At 33.1% G+C, this 18,535-nt stretch overlaps 1 protein-coding gene across 2 annotated transcripts in view; it reads right to left on the bottom strand.

The window, feature by feature from the left end:
- LOC117181430 (ubiquilin-1) overlaps positions 1-9,760 on the bottom strand; it is a 76,263-nt gene extending 66,503 nt beyond the window's left edge. Inside the window, exons 1-2 of one of the 2 annotated variants that reach the window (XM_033374078.1) lie at positions 9,292-9,760; positions 8,962-9,166 (exon numbers count right to left, since the gene is read on the bottom strand). In XM_033374078.1, the coding sequence (XP_033229969.1) occupies positions 8,962-9,166; positions 9,292-9,393 (307 nt within the window). In that variant the 5' untranslated portion in view covers positions 9,394-9,760. The remainder of the gene's footprint in view (positions 1-8,961; positions 9,167-9,291) is intronic. The other variant, XM_033374079.1, reaches the window with a different exon arrangement.
- Positions 9,761-18,535: the final 8,775 nt, after the last annotated feature.

Here is an 18,535-nt window from a genome sequence, read left to right as displayed (position 1 = left end):
TGTGTGCTACATCGAATGGGTCAACTCGAGCCTAACCTAGAAATAAATCTAACCTAACCTCACGAAACACAATTAAACTGATTGTGTTGTCCCGTTGTGTTTACGGTACCGTTTCATTCAGCTCCGGCTTAACCTACATAGAGGTTTAACCTATCCTAACCTAACAAAACCTGACCTAACATAACCGATTACGCTGGCAACCCTGTTCTTGCGTACTTTCATATTTTGACATTAATAGCAGTAAATGTCTGGAGTTTCGTGACCGCTTGTTGCTAGCATTATTTGCCTGTGTCTGTAGCCAGGGCACCTCCACGTGGTGACGGTGGGCATCGGATCCACATTGGCTGAGTCCCTGGGTAAACGGCGTTCATGCCGTCATGGCAGACACAGGTAAAAGTGTATTACGATGCAGGGAAAACCCCCAGTAACGGCGTCTGGTCAGGGTGGGTAAGCGGGATCTCCGACGTCGTCATCATGCAACCGTAGCTCTTCATCAATGAATCACTTGGTTGGTGTAGAGTCTCATACTACAAGGAAAAAGACCGCGAGTATTTCTCAATCGCATGCCTGCAAGAATAGCTCAGATTCATTCTGTTACATTTGCAGTAAATATGAAGTGAGCAGTTTGCGAAAATCAATCGACGAGGAAGTGAAAAGTCTTTACGAGAAGTGTTTTGACCGTAAATTGCTGCACCAAGAAACAAAATGGGTTCCTCACGTCATTTGCAACTCCTGCAGACTTACGTCGTATCGTCTAAAAAAATTAAAGAACGAAAAGTACCGCAAGTACTCTACATCAACCACATAGAAAATCCCCGTTATTGCGAAGGACTGCTACTTTTGCATGAATTCCGTCAAAGGGTTCAACGCCAAAAATAAAAATAACATTTCGTGCATTAATGTGTGCACAGTCACAAGAGCAATTGAATTTAATGAAAATGCACGCCAGACTAATTTAAGCGCTTTAGAAGATGATAGAATGGAAGTTCACGTCATGGAGACGGTAGTGAAACCAGTGATCGAACAGAAAATAGTTCTGATGATTCCGATGAAAATGACGAAAAAGATGACGAATATAGCGTGCGTAAAATGAAATTAAAGGTTCCAATATCAGTGTCGCAACTAGAACTGAATGATTTTATTAGAGATCTTGGATTACCGAAAGAGGGCGCTGAATTTACCGCTTCATTTCTAAAAAGAAGAAATCTTCTAGAGCAAAAGACAAAAGTTTCATTCTATCGCGACAGGGACAAAGAATTCAGAAAATTTTTCGTTAAAGACGAAGAGACGTCTTTAGTGTACTACACTGACATTAACGGACTAATGAACCACTTGAAGAAAAATGTGTACAGAGACGAAGAATGGCGACTTTTCATTGATTCGTCAAAACGCAGCATTAAGGCTGTTTTACTGTATAACACGAATACTTACGCCCCTATCCCTATAGCTCACTCAACGGCCATCAAAGAAGAATATAAAAATTTTAAAATGCTTCTTGAAAAAGTTAATTACACGAATCACAAATAGAAAATATGTGGTGATCTCAAAATCATAACAATGATATTAGGCCAACAATCGGGTTTCACGAGAGAGACATGCTTTATATGCCTGTGGAATAGCAGAGATCGAGCCAATCATTACAGCAAAAAACATTGGCCTTTAAGAGATTCATTCAAATCTGGTTCTCATAATATCACCAACCAGAAAATCCAGAAAAATTTTACTACCACCCCTCCACATAAAGCTTGGGCTCATGAAGCAATTTGTCAAGGCGTTCCACAAAGATGCCACATGACGAAAATTGAAATGAACGCTTGGGAAAGTTTTAAAGCAGTAAACGCAAATTTCCTCGGTAACAAAAAAAGTCCAGACTACGAGAATATTGTTGCGAAAATGATAAGAAACTAAAAAAAGTTAGGCTGCTTGATGAATTTAAAACTTCACTTTCTAAATTCCCATCTGGGTAAGTTTCCAGAAAATGTTGGTCATTTCAGCGAAGAACAGGGGACCGTTTTCATCAAGACATAAAAGTGATGGAACAACAATATCAGGGTAGATGGGATGAGGTCATGATGGCTGATTTTTGCTGGATGTTGAAAAGGGAAACGAATGTAGGTCTTAAACGTAAGCGTAACCCTTTGCATCGTTTCTTCGAAGAAAAAAGGACACGTTATAGCAGGCAGAAAATAGACTGAAGTAGGTCTATAAACCAATTTAATTACGATAAAAAGCAAGATAAAATGTAAACACGAAAGATAGTATAAATATATCCCTTAAGTTTAAGAAAAGCAGAGAAAAATTTTTTGAATAAAACTTTTATTCATTTGCATCTTTAAGTTACAGTTCTACATTTTAATTGATACAAACATTGTCAGGTTAATTGAAATGGGGTCAATTCTACTTGTAGTTCTAAGTTTCTTCAAATGAGTAATGTGCGTCTAAATTTTTAACCACCTGTAGTACAATGAAATGAATTTTATTGTGTTACAACATGAACACTTAAGTTAAGTTGTGTTGCGTAAGAAAATATCGTTAGGTTCTGTTAAGTTAGATTCATTTGTAGGTTAAGATCGAGTTAACCTATTAAATATAGCACACATTTAAGACTGAGAACCATACGCTTACATAGCGACACGTGTGGTTGAATTTCATTCGGCTAGATTAGGTTAGGTCAGGTTTTGTTACGTTAGGATAGGTTAAACCTCGATGTAGGTTAAGCCGAAGCTGAATGAAACGGTACCGCAAATACAACAGGACAACACAATGAGTTTATTTGTGTTACGTGAAGTTAAGCTGGGTTAGGTCAGGTTTTTTTAGGTTAGGATAGGTTTGAGATCTGCAGGTTAAGCCCAAGCTGATTCAAACGGTACCGCAAACACAACGGGACAACACAATCAGTTTAATTGTGTTTCGTGAGGTTAGGTTAGATTTATTTCTAGGTTAGGCTCGAGTTGACCCATTCGATGTAGCACACATTTGCTACTGGGAAAATATGCTTCCAGATCTTTACGTATAGTTCAATGAATTTCTGTTAATTCAGGTTAGGTGAGGTCAGGTTCTGTTGGGTAAAGTTATGTTAAATAAGTTGATATCAGGCAAGGGTTGATCCTTCACAGTTGTCGACATGTTTTGGAAGTGAAAATTTGAATCGATGGCATTATTTTGAAATTTATTTGCCTCAGTGCATGATTTTTTGTAATTTTTTGAGGTTATGGCTCAACCATGACGTGATGGGTGATTTTTGATACCGAATTTGAATTCAGCGCCCCAAAATCCATAGCAATACGTGTGTCTTGTTACCAGATGCGCACACTTTTTTTTGTATGGCTGTGTTATCTTTAGAGGAAGTGCTCAATACAAAAATGTGTATTTCCGTTGGCACTTTCAAGAGAGTGCTAATTTTTCAAATTCATAAAATACTGTTTTTGGTTATCGATAAAAAAGTTTGTTGTCACTTATTTTACACGTTACTTGATTTTGTGATATAAACATTCGTCGAAGTGAAAAAATTCCGAAACAACTTTTGGGTCACATGAGCTTCTCTAACAAGAGGAGAAAAAATTTCAGACATCTCAAATTTTAAATATTTAATGTAACGTTTATAAAAAAAAAATAATTCACTACGAATATATGGAGAACGGGACATTTGCCAGAGTTCTGCTACACATTTTTGGATTCTGGAGATCATTGTACATCAGAATAACAAAAAATCGAATGGACCTCATCGATCCGACGGAAATGGGGCTGGCGTTCGGACTATGGGTCTCCTGGGCGATTTAAAATTGAAAGTCGAACGGACCTCTCTTTCTATTTCCATCAGTTAGAAACAGAGATCCGTTAAATTTTCAAAGCTCCCCCGGAGTCTCACTGCAGCCCCGGATATTCTCGTGGAGAAAATTTTCTTATTGAAGCTTCCGGCTAACTCACAAAGTCGCTGCTTGCGGTAGAGGCATAATAGTAGAGTAGAAAAAAGTGCAGATTTAATTTGAACAAAACACGTATTCTACATGTAAATAATTTGTAATCTTTTAATTAATCAAAGTAAGAAACACATAAGGGGCCGTACTTGAATTGCGTAACGGATTTTCATCCGCATCCAGACCCCTCCACCCAATTTAACAATGAAGCTGTAACAAATTTACAGTGACTGGACCACCCCTCCCCAGGGATATTCAAAGTGAATGAAAAAAAGTTATTATTCTACAACTTCGACAATGAATACAGGCGGTAGACCGCGGAATCCGTGTTGGGAAGAATTATCCTTCCTTTAAGAAAAAATGGTAAAAATGTTGCTTTTTGTCAGGGATGCGTATTATCGAATATGGCTAAAGAAAGGTTAAGAAACCACAGGTAAATTTTCAAACTATCCGAACTGCAAATATCTTAAAAATAAAAAAAAATCATTCATGGATTTTCTCTGATTTCAACACGTTTTTTCAGAAAAAAAGGGCGTTATAATTATGAGCGTATCAGAAGAAAACCTTATGCAATTAGATGAAAGCGGTCAAAATAATAATTCTAAAATAAGTGGTGTCAGTTTTGATATTCTTCGTGATGTTTTTAAGTGAAATGGAGTTCTGATAAACAACAACAATGTAAGTCGGTACACATAAGCATAATTCCAAAAAGTGAGGTTATATTATGCTCTATCCGAGTCCAAACCACCATGTCAGAAACCCCGAGTGACGCGTCACTACACAACCCTGCCCCTCCCTCATTGCGATGTTAAGTAATTTAAGTATGGTCCGTAATACAATGAAAGAATATGATTTAAAACAAAATCCATGAAACTAACTTTTAAAAACAATTAAAACAATGCAATGGGTTATGTTAATATTTATACTTATGTGTGAAATATGTATGTAGAGAATTGCTGCGAATTTTGTGGTTTCAAACTAAAGCATCGGCAAGAAAAACATTGTTTGGTGTTCAATTTGAAACGAGATTTGCTATTATATACCATTTTAAACGATTTTTTAAACCATACTTTGAATTTTTCGGTTTTAAGCGCTTTAAATTGTAAATTATTGCATTTTAAATGTTTTAAATGTATAATGATGCAATTTCGAATAATTCGTTCTGAAAATGGTAAGTCACGAATGCTTTCAATAAATGCAATTTGAACTTATTTCTTTTATAATCTTTTTAGATCTGAAACTGTTTATTTTTACGAAGTGTCTCGTCGTCCCGAAATTCGGGACGACTAGCCTATTCTTACCATTTGGCTAGTAGTCCCGAAATTCGGGATGACTAGCCTATTTTCACTATTTGTCTAGTCGTCCCGAAAATTATGTATTTTTAAAATTTTACTCCTTTTGAGTTAGCCAAAGATTATAAAAACTGCTAGTTGTCCCTAGAAAAAATTCAGAAACGAATAAAACTAAAAGTTAGTCTCAAGTTAGTTCGAAACCTCCCTATGATTTCCGCGCGCTAGGATTGGATCTTGTTTTTATCATTTGAAGCTTGACAAAACTATGAAAATTTTATATTTTTCTTTATTTATTTTAGTTACTAATACAAATTCACCAAAAGTCCTAGTTTTTTTTTTTTTTTTTTTTTGAAAATAAGGAATATTTTGGTAAAAAGTTTAGAATTTTTTTAAATAGGACTTGCTACTAGAAATAATTTAAGCCACACCTATAAACCTTTCCAATATCTGATAAGGGGAAAGGCGGCCTTGTGTCTGATCACAGAAATAATTTAAGGTCACATCTCCTACCTTCTTTCCAACGCCCCATGAGGGGCGGCAAGGCACCCCTGTGACTGGTCACAGAAATAATGTAAGATCACATCCCTGCCCCTTTTCCAACGCCCCGTGGGGCGCGGGAAGGCACTCCTGTGACTGGTCACAGAAATAATGTAAGATCGCACCCCTGTCCCTTTTTACAACACTTCATGGGGCGGGGAGGCACCCCTGTGACAAGTAAAAGTAATTATATTGGTTACAGGAGCGAAGATTATTTCATGATTATACTGTATAAATTGATGAACAGGAATTAGTGCCTTCTATCATATTGCAATACAAGTTTAATGAATATATGGCTGAAAAACAGTGCGAGGCTCGAGGGCTGAGAATCACTATATTTTATCAACTATAATTGCACTATTAGCATTTTTTCAGAACGATTGGCTAAATGGTGAAAATAGGCTAATTGTCCCAAATTTCGGTATGACTAACATTTTTGATAATTTTTGTTTAGTTAAAACGATAAATTTCATAAAATGCATCATTTTCGGGACGACTATCCAAATGGTAAAAATAGGCTAGTCGTCCCGAATTTCGGGATCACTAGCATTTATCTTCATTTTCCGGCTAGTTGTCCCGAAATTCGGGATGACTAGCCCAATATGGAAAAAGATGCTATTTATCCCGAAATTCGGGTCGACTAGGCGCATCCTTATTTTTAAACATTTAAAATATGCTCCTTTTCAACTCACTAGGGTAGATTAATATTTTCAGCACCGTTGAAAGTCCCAAAAATATTCCCTTTGTTTTTAAGATTTCAATTAAAATGAGGTAACTTCAAAAGCTTCAAATTTAAATAATTAAATTCTAAATGCTTTTAATTTAAAATTGTGCAATTGCAAACTCTTTCAAATTCATATGATTAAATTCTGATTATTTGATAATTAAAATCACTCAACTATTAGGACTTCACATTTGATACTTTATCATTTAATACGGGACTATTTGCTTTTGAACATTTTCGACTTCAAAATTTCCAACTAATAAGGGTTCAATTCGAAAAAATGTTATACTCGATGTTATAGAACTCTGAAGGATTCATGAAATTACAAACGCCAATAATTCAAAATTGTATTATAATAAGGCTTCAATGATAAATTATGTAAATTGTAATATTTTAGCAAGCTAAGGAGTAAAGCGGTAAAAATCTGTTAAGTTGTTATTAAAAAAGCTTGTCTAAGCTAGCCAGACAGGATATGATGGAATTCAGGTAATTTTAAATTATCTTGTACTTTCTAAAAATTACAAATCAAAAAACTTAACTATAAAAGAAAGTAATGCTGAAAATCAGTTTACAGTAATTTGAACCATCCGACTGTCAAAAACTAACTTCGATTACATTAGTAAAAAAACAAAACCACAATACTAATTAACATTGCGCTGTAATTGAACTAAAATTAACATGGTGATAAAACCGTAACTTTCGTCCTTTGTTAGTCGACATGTAAAATTGCAGTGTAATACGGTAGAAATTATTTTACACCTGCAATAAACCAAATTTAAAATTACTTGTTACATGTTCGTAGATTTATATGCTGCATGTTATTTCCACTGATCGGGGGTGAACGAGTCGCGTCTGGTCGCGAAACCCCTCGAAGTCGAGAAGCTACTGGAAAGACACATGGCATAAACGTGGAAAAAAATGATCAATATTAGCAAAATAGTATATCCAGAGTGGTTTAAGTATTCTAATTACATAATCCATATGTGCAATTCAACACTACACTGTTAAAAATAATATTAACTTTAATATACCCATGTGTATGAAAATTAATATACTAAGCAAATGAAATCGTCATTAAGAGCACGTATATTAAATTTCATATACATTCACGTTAATCACTTGCGAGAAAAATCATATAATTTCATTTTTCACAAATTTAAAATAAGTTTACCTGTAATTTTCGATTCTAAATAATAAAACATGATACCCTCTTTCTGTTAACCAAAAATAAAATTGTATCTCAAGTCTAAAAGTTCAATTAAGCAAATAAATAACAGACTTACATCCGTACATTGCACTTTCATTTTAAATAACAACTGAGTCGACGAATTCTAGATTATTAATTTAACTGAGAATATTTGACAAGATTTAAAGAAATGAAAGCAGGTTGAGTGTTTACGCACATTGATGTATTGACCTGTATATTAAATTTAATACACATATATATTAAATTCACTACACCAATGTATGTTACATTTCAGTTGCGGTAGTGCATATTTGCTTCACACACATGTATATTAAACCTCATACATATTTTTCTAACAGTGTAGCATGTATATTTTATACCCTTCCTTGGTTCTGAAGACGCGAAATCGGGAATGATAAAATTGGAAAGATTTAGACAAGAATTATACGAGGAAAGGAAGCGTTGCTAGAGGTCGCAGTTTACATGACAGTATTTTTTTCAGCGTCGTTCGCTTCTTTACGCAAGAGTCACATTTATGTAAGAAGACCCGTAAATTTACTACGTATTGCATGGCTTAATAATTTCTTTCGTAATACCATCTGAAATAACACCGACTTCTATTTCAATGTTATTGTAGAATTCACATTTTTAAACAATGTTTTAGAAAAATGCTTTGAACAGCTTACTGTGAAGTTTTCTTCAACATTTCGGTTATGCATAAATTTGGACCCTTTGAGCGAGATTAGGCTGGCATCTTAAACAAAATGTGACTCAAAAGAGATATTTACATCTGATATTAGTGTCCTTCATAAAGTACATAAGCGAAGAAAGTATAATCTAACTGTGAAAGATGAACATACTTAGTATTGCATTACTTGTTTAACCGATAAGCGATATTTTTTAGACATGAATATTCGCCCCACTATTGACAGGGATAGAGCAAGCTGGAAAAGGAAGAGTAATCCGTATCAAGAGTGGTACGAATAGACAATCAGTATTTTTCGGTTGCAGAAATAAATAAATAACTTCACTAGAATGGAGTGCAACAAACTTCACTAGAATGGAGTGCAACAAACTTCACTAGAATGGAATGCAACAAACTTCACTTTAATTTTGTTCATCTTTGCCTTTGTATCGTAATGACAGGTGCAATTTTGGTAGAGAACGTCATAACCAGCATATGCTACTTATTAATACGATTTTTATGAAATAAAGGAGAAAATACTAATTATAAACTCATTCATATATTATCTTCTAGGAAATAGAGCATTGAATGCTTTCAATTCATGTTAGTTATTTACTCACCCTGGGTTCTCTGCGGATTGGCTGATGTGTCTTGATTGCATTGACTGCCAGCAGCTCGCGGAGATTTGATAACGAGATGCACTGTCAGACCGTCTTTCACATTATGCGTACCGAGGGTCTCATGATCCTTCATGATCTTCCCGGCGAAAATGAGGCACAGTTGTTCCGGTTGGGCATCAAATTTCTTGGCCACTGCTTCCTTAAACTGCGTATTTGACATAAAATGACAATTAGCAGTGTAACCCACAGCGGAAGGTTTCAATACACCTTGATTTCCTTCATCGATCAGTAATTGTCGATTAAACTAAATCCTTCTCTAAAGTCACTTACATCCTTGATTGGCGCATCCTCTTCGATCTCCACGCTGTGTTTGTCTTTCGGCGTTTTGATATTCACGGTGATTTTCTTATGAGAGTCCTGGCCTTCTGCCATCTTGAATCGCTAGGTGACTTGCTGTTTTCAATTATCTTTATTCTCGCTCGCTCCTTATATTCACAAGCACTGCCAGGACGTCGGGACACTGTGTCGATCACAATTTTTGATTAAGTTTCGCAAAAGCTCTACGCCAAATTTCGCGTGATTTTTCTCCCCGGGTAAGTGCAAAGCACATAGAGCGGCTCCATTCGATATTACAGTACCCATGCAATCATGACAGACCGCCTACGTGGTCTTACGTCAACCTCTGACGAACACGAACATTTCTCTACATTTTATTTAATTTCTCCGGACTTTTCCAATTTCTGCATTCAATTTTTGCATCGCTTCCTAATATTCTTATTATCTTTTTATATGCAGGAAATGTTAACAAAATTTAGTTATTTATGCCCAAAATTCGTTTTTATTTGTTTACAGCCAATCACAGACGTGCTTAATCCCGGGAGTTTCAAATATGCTGAAAAGAGTTTAGCAACAATTTGTTGGGGCCAGTGGTGTCAGAACGTGGATATCTCTGGCATGCGCAGTACTGTTTCTGTGTATTATTGAATTGACACCTGGCGTTACATAACCTGCAAATACACACGAATAACTACTGCGCATACCAGCGATATCCGCGTTCTGGCACCGCTGGTCGGGGTACAGTGCACCCAAATTTGGGAACTTTTCAACTGCGCTTGCGTCGCGGCGACAACGCAATTGGTGACTGTTAGCCTGCGCGTTTTAAATTATATAAATATTGAAATTTAATATAATGATGATAAATAATAATTGGGAAATGCCTCAAAAATAATTTTGTAATCCTAAAATAGAATCTTGAAGCGACGCGTGAAGAAATAATGCGTATTATTGCAAAAAACTTGATTAATTCTGACTTCCGAAGAAAAAACATTCTTAATTCATTTTTTGCAATTTTAGCGATTTTATTTTAGGTCACATTTCATTTTCGGAATTCATAAAGTCTTTCTTATTTAAATCGAATTCGTTTTTATCTATCACTCCAAAATCTTATTTTTGGAATAAGAGATTATTTTTTATGAATTTCTTAATCATTACCCAGGAAAAAAGAACCATTGGAAAGCGATTCAGTTTGAATTGCGTATCTGTCATTTACAGATTAAAAGAATCACAATGTTGGCCACATTTTTAATCGGTCACCTGTGCGCGGTGCTTTAAATCTGCCATTCCACATTCGTCAAAATGATGAGTGAATAGAGTTGAATGAGGCTGACTAACCTGAAATAATTCCTATGAGCTTTCCGCCATTCGTTAATGTGCATATGAATGGGTTGAGATTCAATATGAAATGTAGTTCTTAAAAGATCACACCCTATGGTAAAAATACGATGTACACATAGCAATTTTCAATAAGCGTGAATCTGCCAATTGTAGGTTACCTCGGGCTGTGTTCAACTGAATGGACTATGCAGATTAAAATTTTTAAGAATTAATTGTTTCGAATGAGACGTATGAAATAATAAGTTTGAATAGTACAATGCTGATTAATAAAAAATTACAGAAATTCAAATTAAATAATATTGTAATATATTATAATTGATGCGACAATTTATTCATAAATTCAATGATTATTTCGTTATAGTTCTCTTTTTAAAGTAGTTTCATTAGATTATCCTGTACAAGAATTAGAAGATTTACACTGAATTAAGCGTCAGTGACATTCAACTTATACAGAACACATGCTAATGGCTGCAGAGTCCACGTGTTAGAAACAAACTCCGCAATTCGCTTATATCCATTTGCATCACAAACATCCAAATGTTTAGAATTTCAATACCCGCATTTTTGGTAAAGGCAATTTCAATAAGATAAAACGTGAGTGTCAGTTTTTGTAAAATTAAGATTCATATAGGGTAAATGTGAAATAAATTTTTATCATTCTGATGTGGTTTGATCGTCCTATCCGACTCTAAAAAAGATGGCCGGACCTTATTGCTAAGTGTTTCTATATGCGAAATTTCGCCGTATGGCGGCGCTTCTCGCACCTGGCCCTACTTCAACATGAAATCCAATGGGGGAAAGTATAAAAAATGTAAACATTTAGTAAGCTTAAAGATGATTCAATTTCAAAATTAATTATTTTTGTTAGTACGAATATTTCTAGAGTGTTAGTTACATATGTACAAGAAATGGATAGAGTGAAATAAACTGCGAAATAATTATTTCTCAATTTAGGTAATTTTCAGAAATGAGTGCAATTGATTTAATTTTATAGACTAATAAATACTCTAAATTGTTTTAAATACATCGAATTTTGTTTCTAAATTAGACTTATTCACAATTTGTTGAAGAAGGGAAATACATAAATATATCAAGTGTGAAAAATATACATGTTTTTGTTTCTAAATGATATAATTATATACATTAAAGTGTTAAAACAATGCATTGCCCTACCGATAGAAATCTCAGAGTATATGCTAAAGATTCTCAAGGGTCAGAGAAGCTCTGAGTAATTCTCCGCAGGCACTCAGGTAGATATACTTAAAGGTCCAGGTAGATCGTTTAAATGTTTTAAAGGCTTTAAAATGTCCTTTCCAAATTTTACATACAAATACGATAATAAATAACAAGCAGAGAGGCTTTTTTAAAATAAGAATTCGATCAAAAATAAGAAACAGAGAGGCTATATCAATATATAGAGTAGCCGCCACTCAAAGGTCCTTTGTTAGGCTTTCGGATTAAAATTTAGAAGTAGATTTTTTTACATTTCATAGTTAACAGCCTAAAACATAATAATTCGGAATCTACGGGTTTCGATGATTTCAGATATCCAGTTTTTTTTTAATGTTTAAAATTGGAATTACCCTACCGATAGAAATCTCTGAGTTTTCTCTAGCGAAATAGCCTGGCCCATTTGAGACTATAAGCAGAGTCGATTTGAAACAATTTAGTCTTAAATTTCTCTTCAAGTTATTAACACTTTTTTTAATTTAATGAATCTTCTCAAAATGTTTATTTATAATTATAACTTATATGCTAACATACCATTTTCTAGTTGAATTAAAAATAGTTGTCTTTTTTGGCGTATCTCACTCCATTAACCAGAAACGTCGTATTAATTCCAATTTTAAGCATTTAAAAAAAAAGTTAAATATCTGAAATCTTAGAAAAACGTGGATTCCGAATTATTATGTTTTAGGCTGTTGACTATGAAATTAAAAAAATATATACTTCTAAATTTTAATCCGAAAGCTTAACAAAGGACCCTTGAGTTATTAGAATGGTTTTATTTCGTAGACACTCCTCTTCAATCCCTAGAAAACTTGGCACGTTTCGATGAAACCCTGGAACACAAGTTCAATTTTTCGAAAATATTTAAATAATAAAAAAGTACTAGTATATATAGATCTCCCGGCTATCCTTTAGGAAAAAGTGTAAGTATGTACAAATCATTATAGGCCTATAATTATTTTCCTATAATGAAATTACTATAATTTTGCATGACTTTATGACTACTAATAAGAGTAATTATTAGATTAATTATAAGAAAAAGTATAGTAAAATAATTATATAAGTTAATAATATTGAAACATTGAAATAATTATTGCAAAAATTAGAAGATACCCATAGCTTTTAAGTTTCATTATACCTGCATTCTTAAGCAAAGCTTCTTTAAATATGTCAATTTTTATGTACTATTGTGTGAGTAGTTCAAAATAAATGATTAATTAATATTTCCTTCTGCTGTTTGCAATAATTATTTTAATATTATTAATTTCTATAATAATTTTCCTACAATTTTTTCTATATTAATTATTCCAATCATTATTCCTGTAATCGCGAAAAAATTATAGGAAATTCATTTTAGGTCTATAAAGACTTCTACGACAATAAAAGATCAGAAGACCAGATGTAAAAATTGTATTTATCTTTCTTTTTAATTGCTTCCTTATATTTTTAACCAAAAATCCTCCCGAACGAAAAGGAATTTAAGTGAAGAACAAATATAATCACCAGATGAGGAACAGCCATAGCCGAGGATAGACAGATATTTTTAGGTTAAAATTCGGAAATTGCAATTAAAGCAATTGGAATCTGTATCTCTTCATTCATTTTTTTAATTTTATTCGAATAAAGTATTATGAATATTTTGGTTATAATTCATACATACTGATGCTATATCACATTTCTAGTAGGATCCTTCAGTTCCCTTCTCCAGACAATATCATTGGGAAGAAAATGTTTGTCGCAAACAAACTGGCCAGCTATTACTACAGAAAATCTTCCCTATTTACTGTTTTCTGATATATAGCAACTAAATTGTCAAACACTTTGGAAAAATAAATTTTCTCGCCGTCATCACGAATCGAATGGTAGCCGGATTGACAGTTTGGAACAATGCACTTCACTATATTTTTATTTTTCTTTACCCACTCAATTTTAATACTTATTTTTACTCGAATCAACCGCTTTAAATTGTTGTACTCTTGTAAACATTTTAGGCTTACATTTTATGAAATATTGTATGAATATTATTGTTTTTAAGGGCATGTGATACTTAGAAAATTGTCGATTTTACCAGTTTTAGGTTCCCCCGGCTTTTTTCTAGAATAATAAATATTTTGTCCTAAAAAGTTGGGAATGATAGCGAACATGCTAACGGACGTCCCTACACACTTTTTTGTGGGTTAATTCAAAAAAGTTTTAATTTAGCAAAATGTGCTTAATTTGCTTAGCGCTTAGGAAATAGTATCGATTTTTTCAGTGTTAGATTCCCCCGCCTTTTTTCCTAGGATAAGAAATATTTTACATTCAAAATCTGGAAAATAATAGCGAACATGCTAACGGACGTCCCCGCACACTTTTTTGTGTTTATTATCAAACATTTTTGATATTGTCCTACCGAAATAAATCTCTGAGTTTTCTTTAGCGAAACAGCCCGGCCCATTTGAGTCTATAAACAAAGTCGATTTGAAACAAAATAGTCTCCGAGATAGTTTGAGAGATTTGGGTCCTTTTCAAGATCCTTTTAGTGGTCGTTTTAAGAGTGGTGCGACGGTAATATAATGTTCCTTTTGTATTCGTCACGTACCGCGCGGGCAGAGTTATTTACAGTAGTTGGTCGTGGTTAATCCGCTCTCTCTTTTTAAATTTCTCTTCAAATTATTAACACTTTTTTTTAATTGATGAATTTTCTCGTTATACTTATTTATAATTATAACTTATATACTGATATACAATTTTCTATTTAAATTCAAAAATGTTGTCTTTTTTGGCGTATCTCATTCCATTTACGAGAAACGTTCTATTAATTCCAATTTTAAGCATTAAAAAAAAAAGTTAGATATCTGAAGTCATCGAAACCCGCAGATTCCGAATTATTATGTTTTAGGCTGTTAATTATAAAATTAAAAAAATCTACTTCTAAATTTTAATCCTAAAGCTTAACAAAGGACCTTTGAGTGTCGGCTATTCTATTGAGATAGCCTCTCTGCTTGTTATTTATGATCGTATTCTCATTCCAATTTCGAAAAGGATATTTTAAAGTCTTCAGACCATTTAAACGAGCTTCCTGGACCTTTAAAAATATCTACCTGAGTGCCTGAGGAGAATTTCTCTGAAATTCTTTCACCTAAAGAATTTTTAGTATATACTCAAAGATTCTTTTCGATAGGGTGCTAACAAAGTTCGTGTATATTTCATGGTTATGTGTGTTACAATTCACCCGAGCGTAACTTCCAAACTACACAATATTTTTGGCCGAAAACTTTGGACTTACAAATAAACATAGTATTTAATCTCCCGGAAATAACCTTGTTTGCAGCCAATCAAAAAAGTTTATCTCATAAATAATTTCCAGATTATCGGAAAGGCAGAGATGAAAAACGCCGTAACCTCAAAATAATGCATAAAATTTTTATTCATCACAATAAATTTTTTTGTTATTATCCCCCAAAAAAGAGTCCGGGGACGTCCGTTATGATATTTTATAGCATCTCCGAATTCAGTTTTAGAAAATTTTCATTTTTGTGGAAAAAAGCCGGGGAAACTGTAAGTATCACATGCCCTTAAGAAAATTTCCCATTTAGCGGCATGTCAAAGTAGGGACATGTGCGAGAAGCGCCGCCATTTTGCGATATTCTGCACGTAGAAACTCATAGCAATAAGGTCCGAAACTTTTATAGCTGAAATATGGTGAGTCGGATAGGGCTGGGTGTGATGCAAATGTCAAAAAAAAAATGTTCATTAAAATCAATAAAAAGACCTGAAAATAAATGGTCTGTTAATAAAATTGAACTACATGTATGCCAGGATTTTCGAGATCTTTAAAAAAACCGTAAAGATGTCACTAAACGACATTAAATAAAAAATGTATACAATTCAAAAGCAGCGCGCCAACGGTAACCAATGGGGGCGTTTACCGTTAGCTGGTGTCAAAACGCGGTTATCTTTGACATGCGCAGTAGCTATTCCAGTATATTTTTAAATTGACCCATGCTTTTCTAACGATTCAAATCATTTCGCGTCATGATGTAGTACAGCGTTTCTCAAACTTACATACACAACAGTAGATAAGGCGAATTTGGTTAATACATCTTTCAAATCTTGAACATACATAGTTTTATATTCAATATAAATGATAGATTTCAAATTCTTAACCCTTAAAGGACACTTGGGATTTACTGTGACCCCACTGACTTTCCGATTTGCTTTTAATTGTCTAGGATTGTCTAGGCCAGGCGCGAATCCAGTGAAGGGATTGGGGGGGGGGGGTGGCACAATAATTACCCTCTCCCCTCCATTCTCAAGGGGAGGTTAATAGTAATTTTAAAGTTATTCTTCGACCGGCTCAAACTGAAAGATTAAAATTTTGTATCGTACACTTTTTAAATTAGAAGTTAAATTATTTTAATGTTGAGTCGTTGCAAATTAATAATTGTTCAATTGTTACTCATACATAAAAATTTTTTAATTTAAAATTTTTTAAAACATGTTATAAAAGTATATTTTCTTACTAAAAAAATACTTTAAATATTTCCAGGTACCTCCAAAAAAATTCATGATCTCGAAATCTTTTAAAATGCCTAAGAACCTACCAAATTTTGTATTAAAATTTAAAAATCTACATTTTCTTTTAAATGTTTTGGAATCTCTACATTTTTATTTTTACAGTTTTGGAGATTTTTAAAAATCTTTTTAAATATTCTCTTAAAATTAATTTTTCAAAATGAAAAATTATTGTCAATTTGGAAGGAATCTAAATATTATTTTTTTATTTTGAAACCTTTCAAAATGCTTAAGAAGCTTCTAATTTTTTTATTTGAAACCTTAAAAAATCTACATTTTGTTTAAAAAATTTTGACATCCTTAAAAGTTTCAACTTATTGTTGAACTTGTTTGAAACTTCTAAATATCCCTTAAACTTATTTATATTTTTTCAAATTCATAACTATTCAATTGTTATTTATTTATGAAAATTTGCTATTGTTTTGAAATATTCCTAAATATTCTGCTGACATTAATATTTCAAAATAAAAAAATCATTTTGAATTTTACCAGGAATCCTAAGAGATTTTTTTTACTATATTAAAACCTTTCATAATCCTTAAAAGGTTCACAATTTTAATAAAAAAATTAGAAGTATTTCCTCAACTTACTCGCATTTTTTCTAAATGAATACATTTTATCTGTTATTCATGCATCAAAATTTAACATTTTCACTTATAAATAAAAATTTTTTGAACAGAACAATAAAATTAACATTGTGACGTTTTAAGTTTGAGTTTAGCTCTCTAAAATGTTAAGGAATCAAGGCTTTTGTTTCAAACAATTTAGTTTCGAATTATTTATTTGTTAATATTCCATTTTAAATAAACACTCAAACATTGCTGAATATTAAAAAATTGCTCCTTTCCTTAATTAAAAAGGTTTAAATTGAAAAGGTTAAAAATGGTATATTTTTTACTAAAAAAAAACAGAATGTTTATAAAGTTACAGTCGGAATTTTACGTTAGATTAACTACTAAAGCTTTTGAATTGAAGTAATTCACTTTTTAACGTAAAAATCTGTAAATTGTTTGATTTTAACTGATTTAGAATCGCCCCATAAAATCATTCAATTATTGTTCCATTTCGAATACACAAACTACAGTTCAATTTTAAAAATCATTAATGAAATTATATTTACAGTTGATCAACTTAAAATGATTTTTGCCAAAAAATTTCAATCGAAAAAGCTTTTAATCTTTTATTAAGTAAGCTTTCAAAACTGCACTTTAAAATTCTTTAAATGGACAATGTACCCTAAAAAATGAAAATCTAAAATGGAAAATTGTTATGGTAAAAGATTTTAGAATTACACACTGTAAACTTAACGATTTCATGATTGAAAAAGTTAACAATTACATTTAGAATTTAAAAAAAGTAAAAATCAAACTTATTTTAAATTGTATTATATATATTGTGATATAAAATTCTTTATATTTCAAGTAATTGGATAGATTTTTCTTCTAAAAACTTGTAAAATTACGGGTCAAAGAAAAAATTCACTATCACTTCCCGGTCTACACACAGTAAAAAGAAAGTGTTAATGAAGCACCAATATCAGGGTACCATATACCTGCAACAGAAATTACCCTTGTGGTGTGAATGCTGCACCGTAATGTAGAGTACAGGTTCCCAATCACTTGGAGTACGAATTGTCCATGGAGAATAGACATAAGGAGACCAAACTAGTGGAACTGAAAATGAACACTTTTCTGTTGCTAGAAGTACGCACGTACACACACACACACACACAAACACACACACGTGCAAAATCACACGTACTTATAGTTCAAAACTTCCCGGCGTCGCGTAGTGCTGCCAGAACAAGATACAAATTTACCCCCACCATACCTACCGTTTGGGAGCAGCAAAACAAAAGGTGCATGATTACCACTGTGAGTTCGTGCGTAAGCCGAAAATGCACGATTCGACTTCGGTTTTTTTCTGTACGATGATTGCCGATTTGAAAGCTTCGGAAGACTTCGGTGGTCTTCTATTTATATCTCGATCACCATTTGAAAGAAATGGAAGAAAATGACGAATTTAATGTTTCGCGTGATTCTTAATTTCATGCATGTGTCGATTTTGAAGTTATATTTTTCAGGTGTATATAATATGCAGAATGGATCTTATT

This window comes from Belonocnema kinseyi, chromosome 10 (genome assembly GCF_010883055.1).
Source record: "Belonocnema kinseyi isolate 2016_QV_RU_SX_M_011 chromosome 10, B_treatae_v1, whole genome shotgun sequence".
Classification (NCBI taxonomy): Eukaryota; Metazoa; Arthropoda; class Insecta; order Hymenoptera; family Cynipidae; genus Belonocnema; species Belonocnema kinseyi.
The sequence above is the reverse complement of the archived record's forward strand: the minus strand, read 5'-3'. Positions and strand labels throughout refer to the sequence as shown.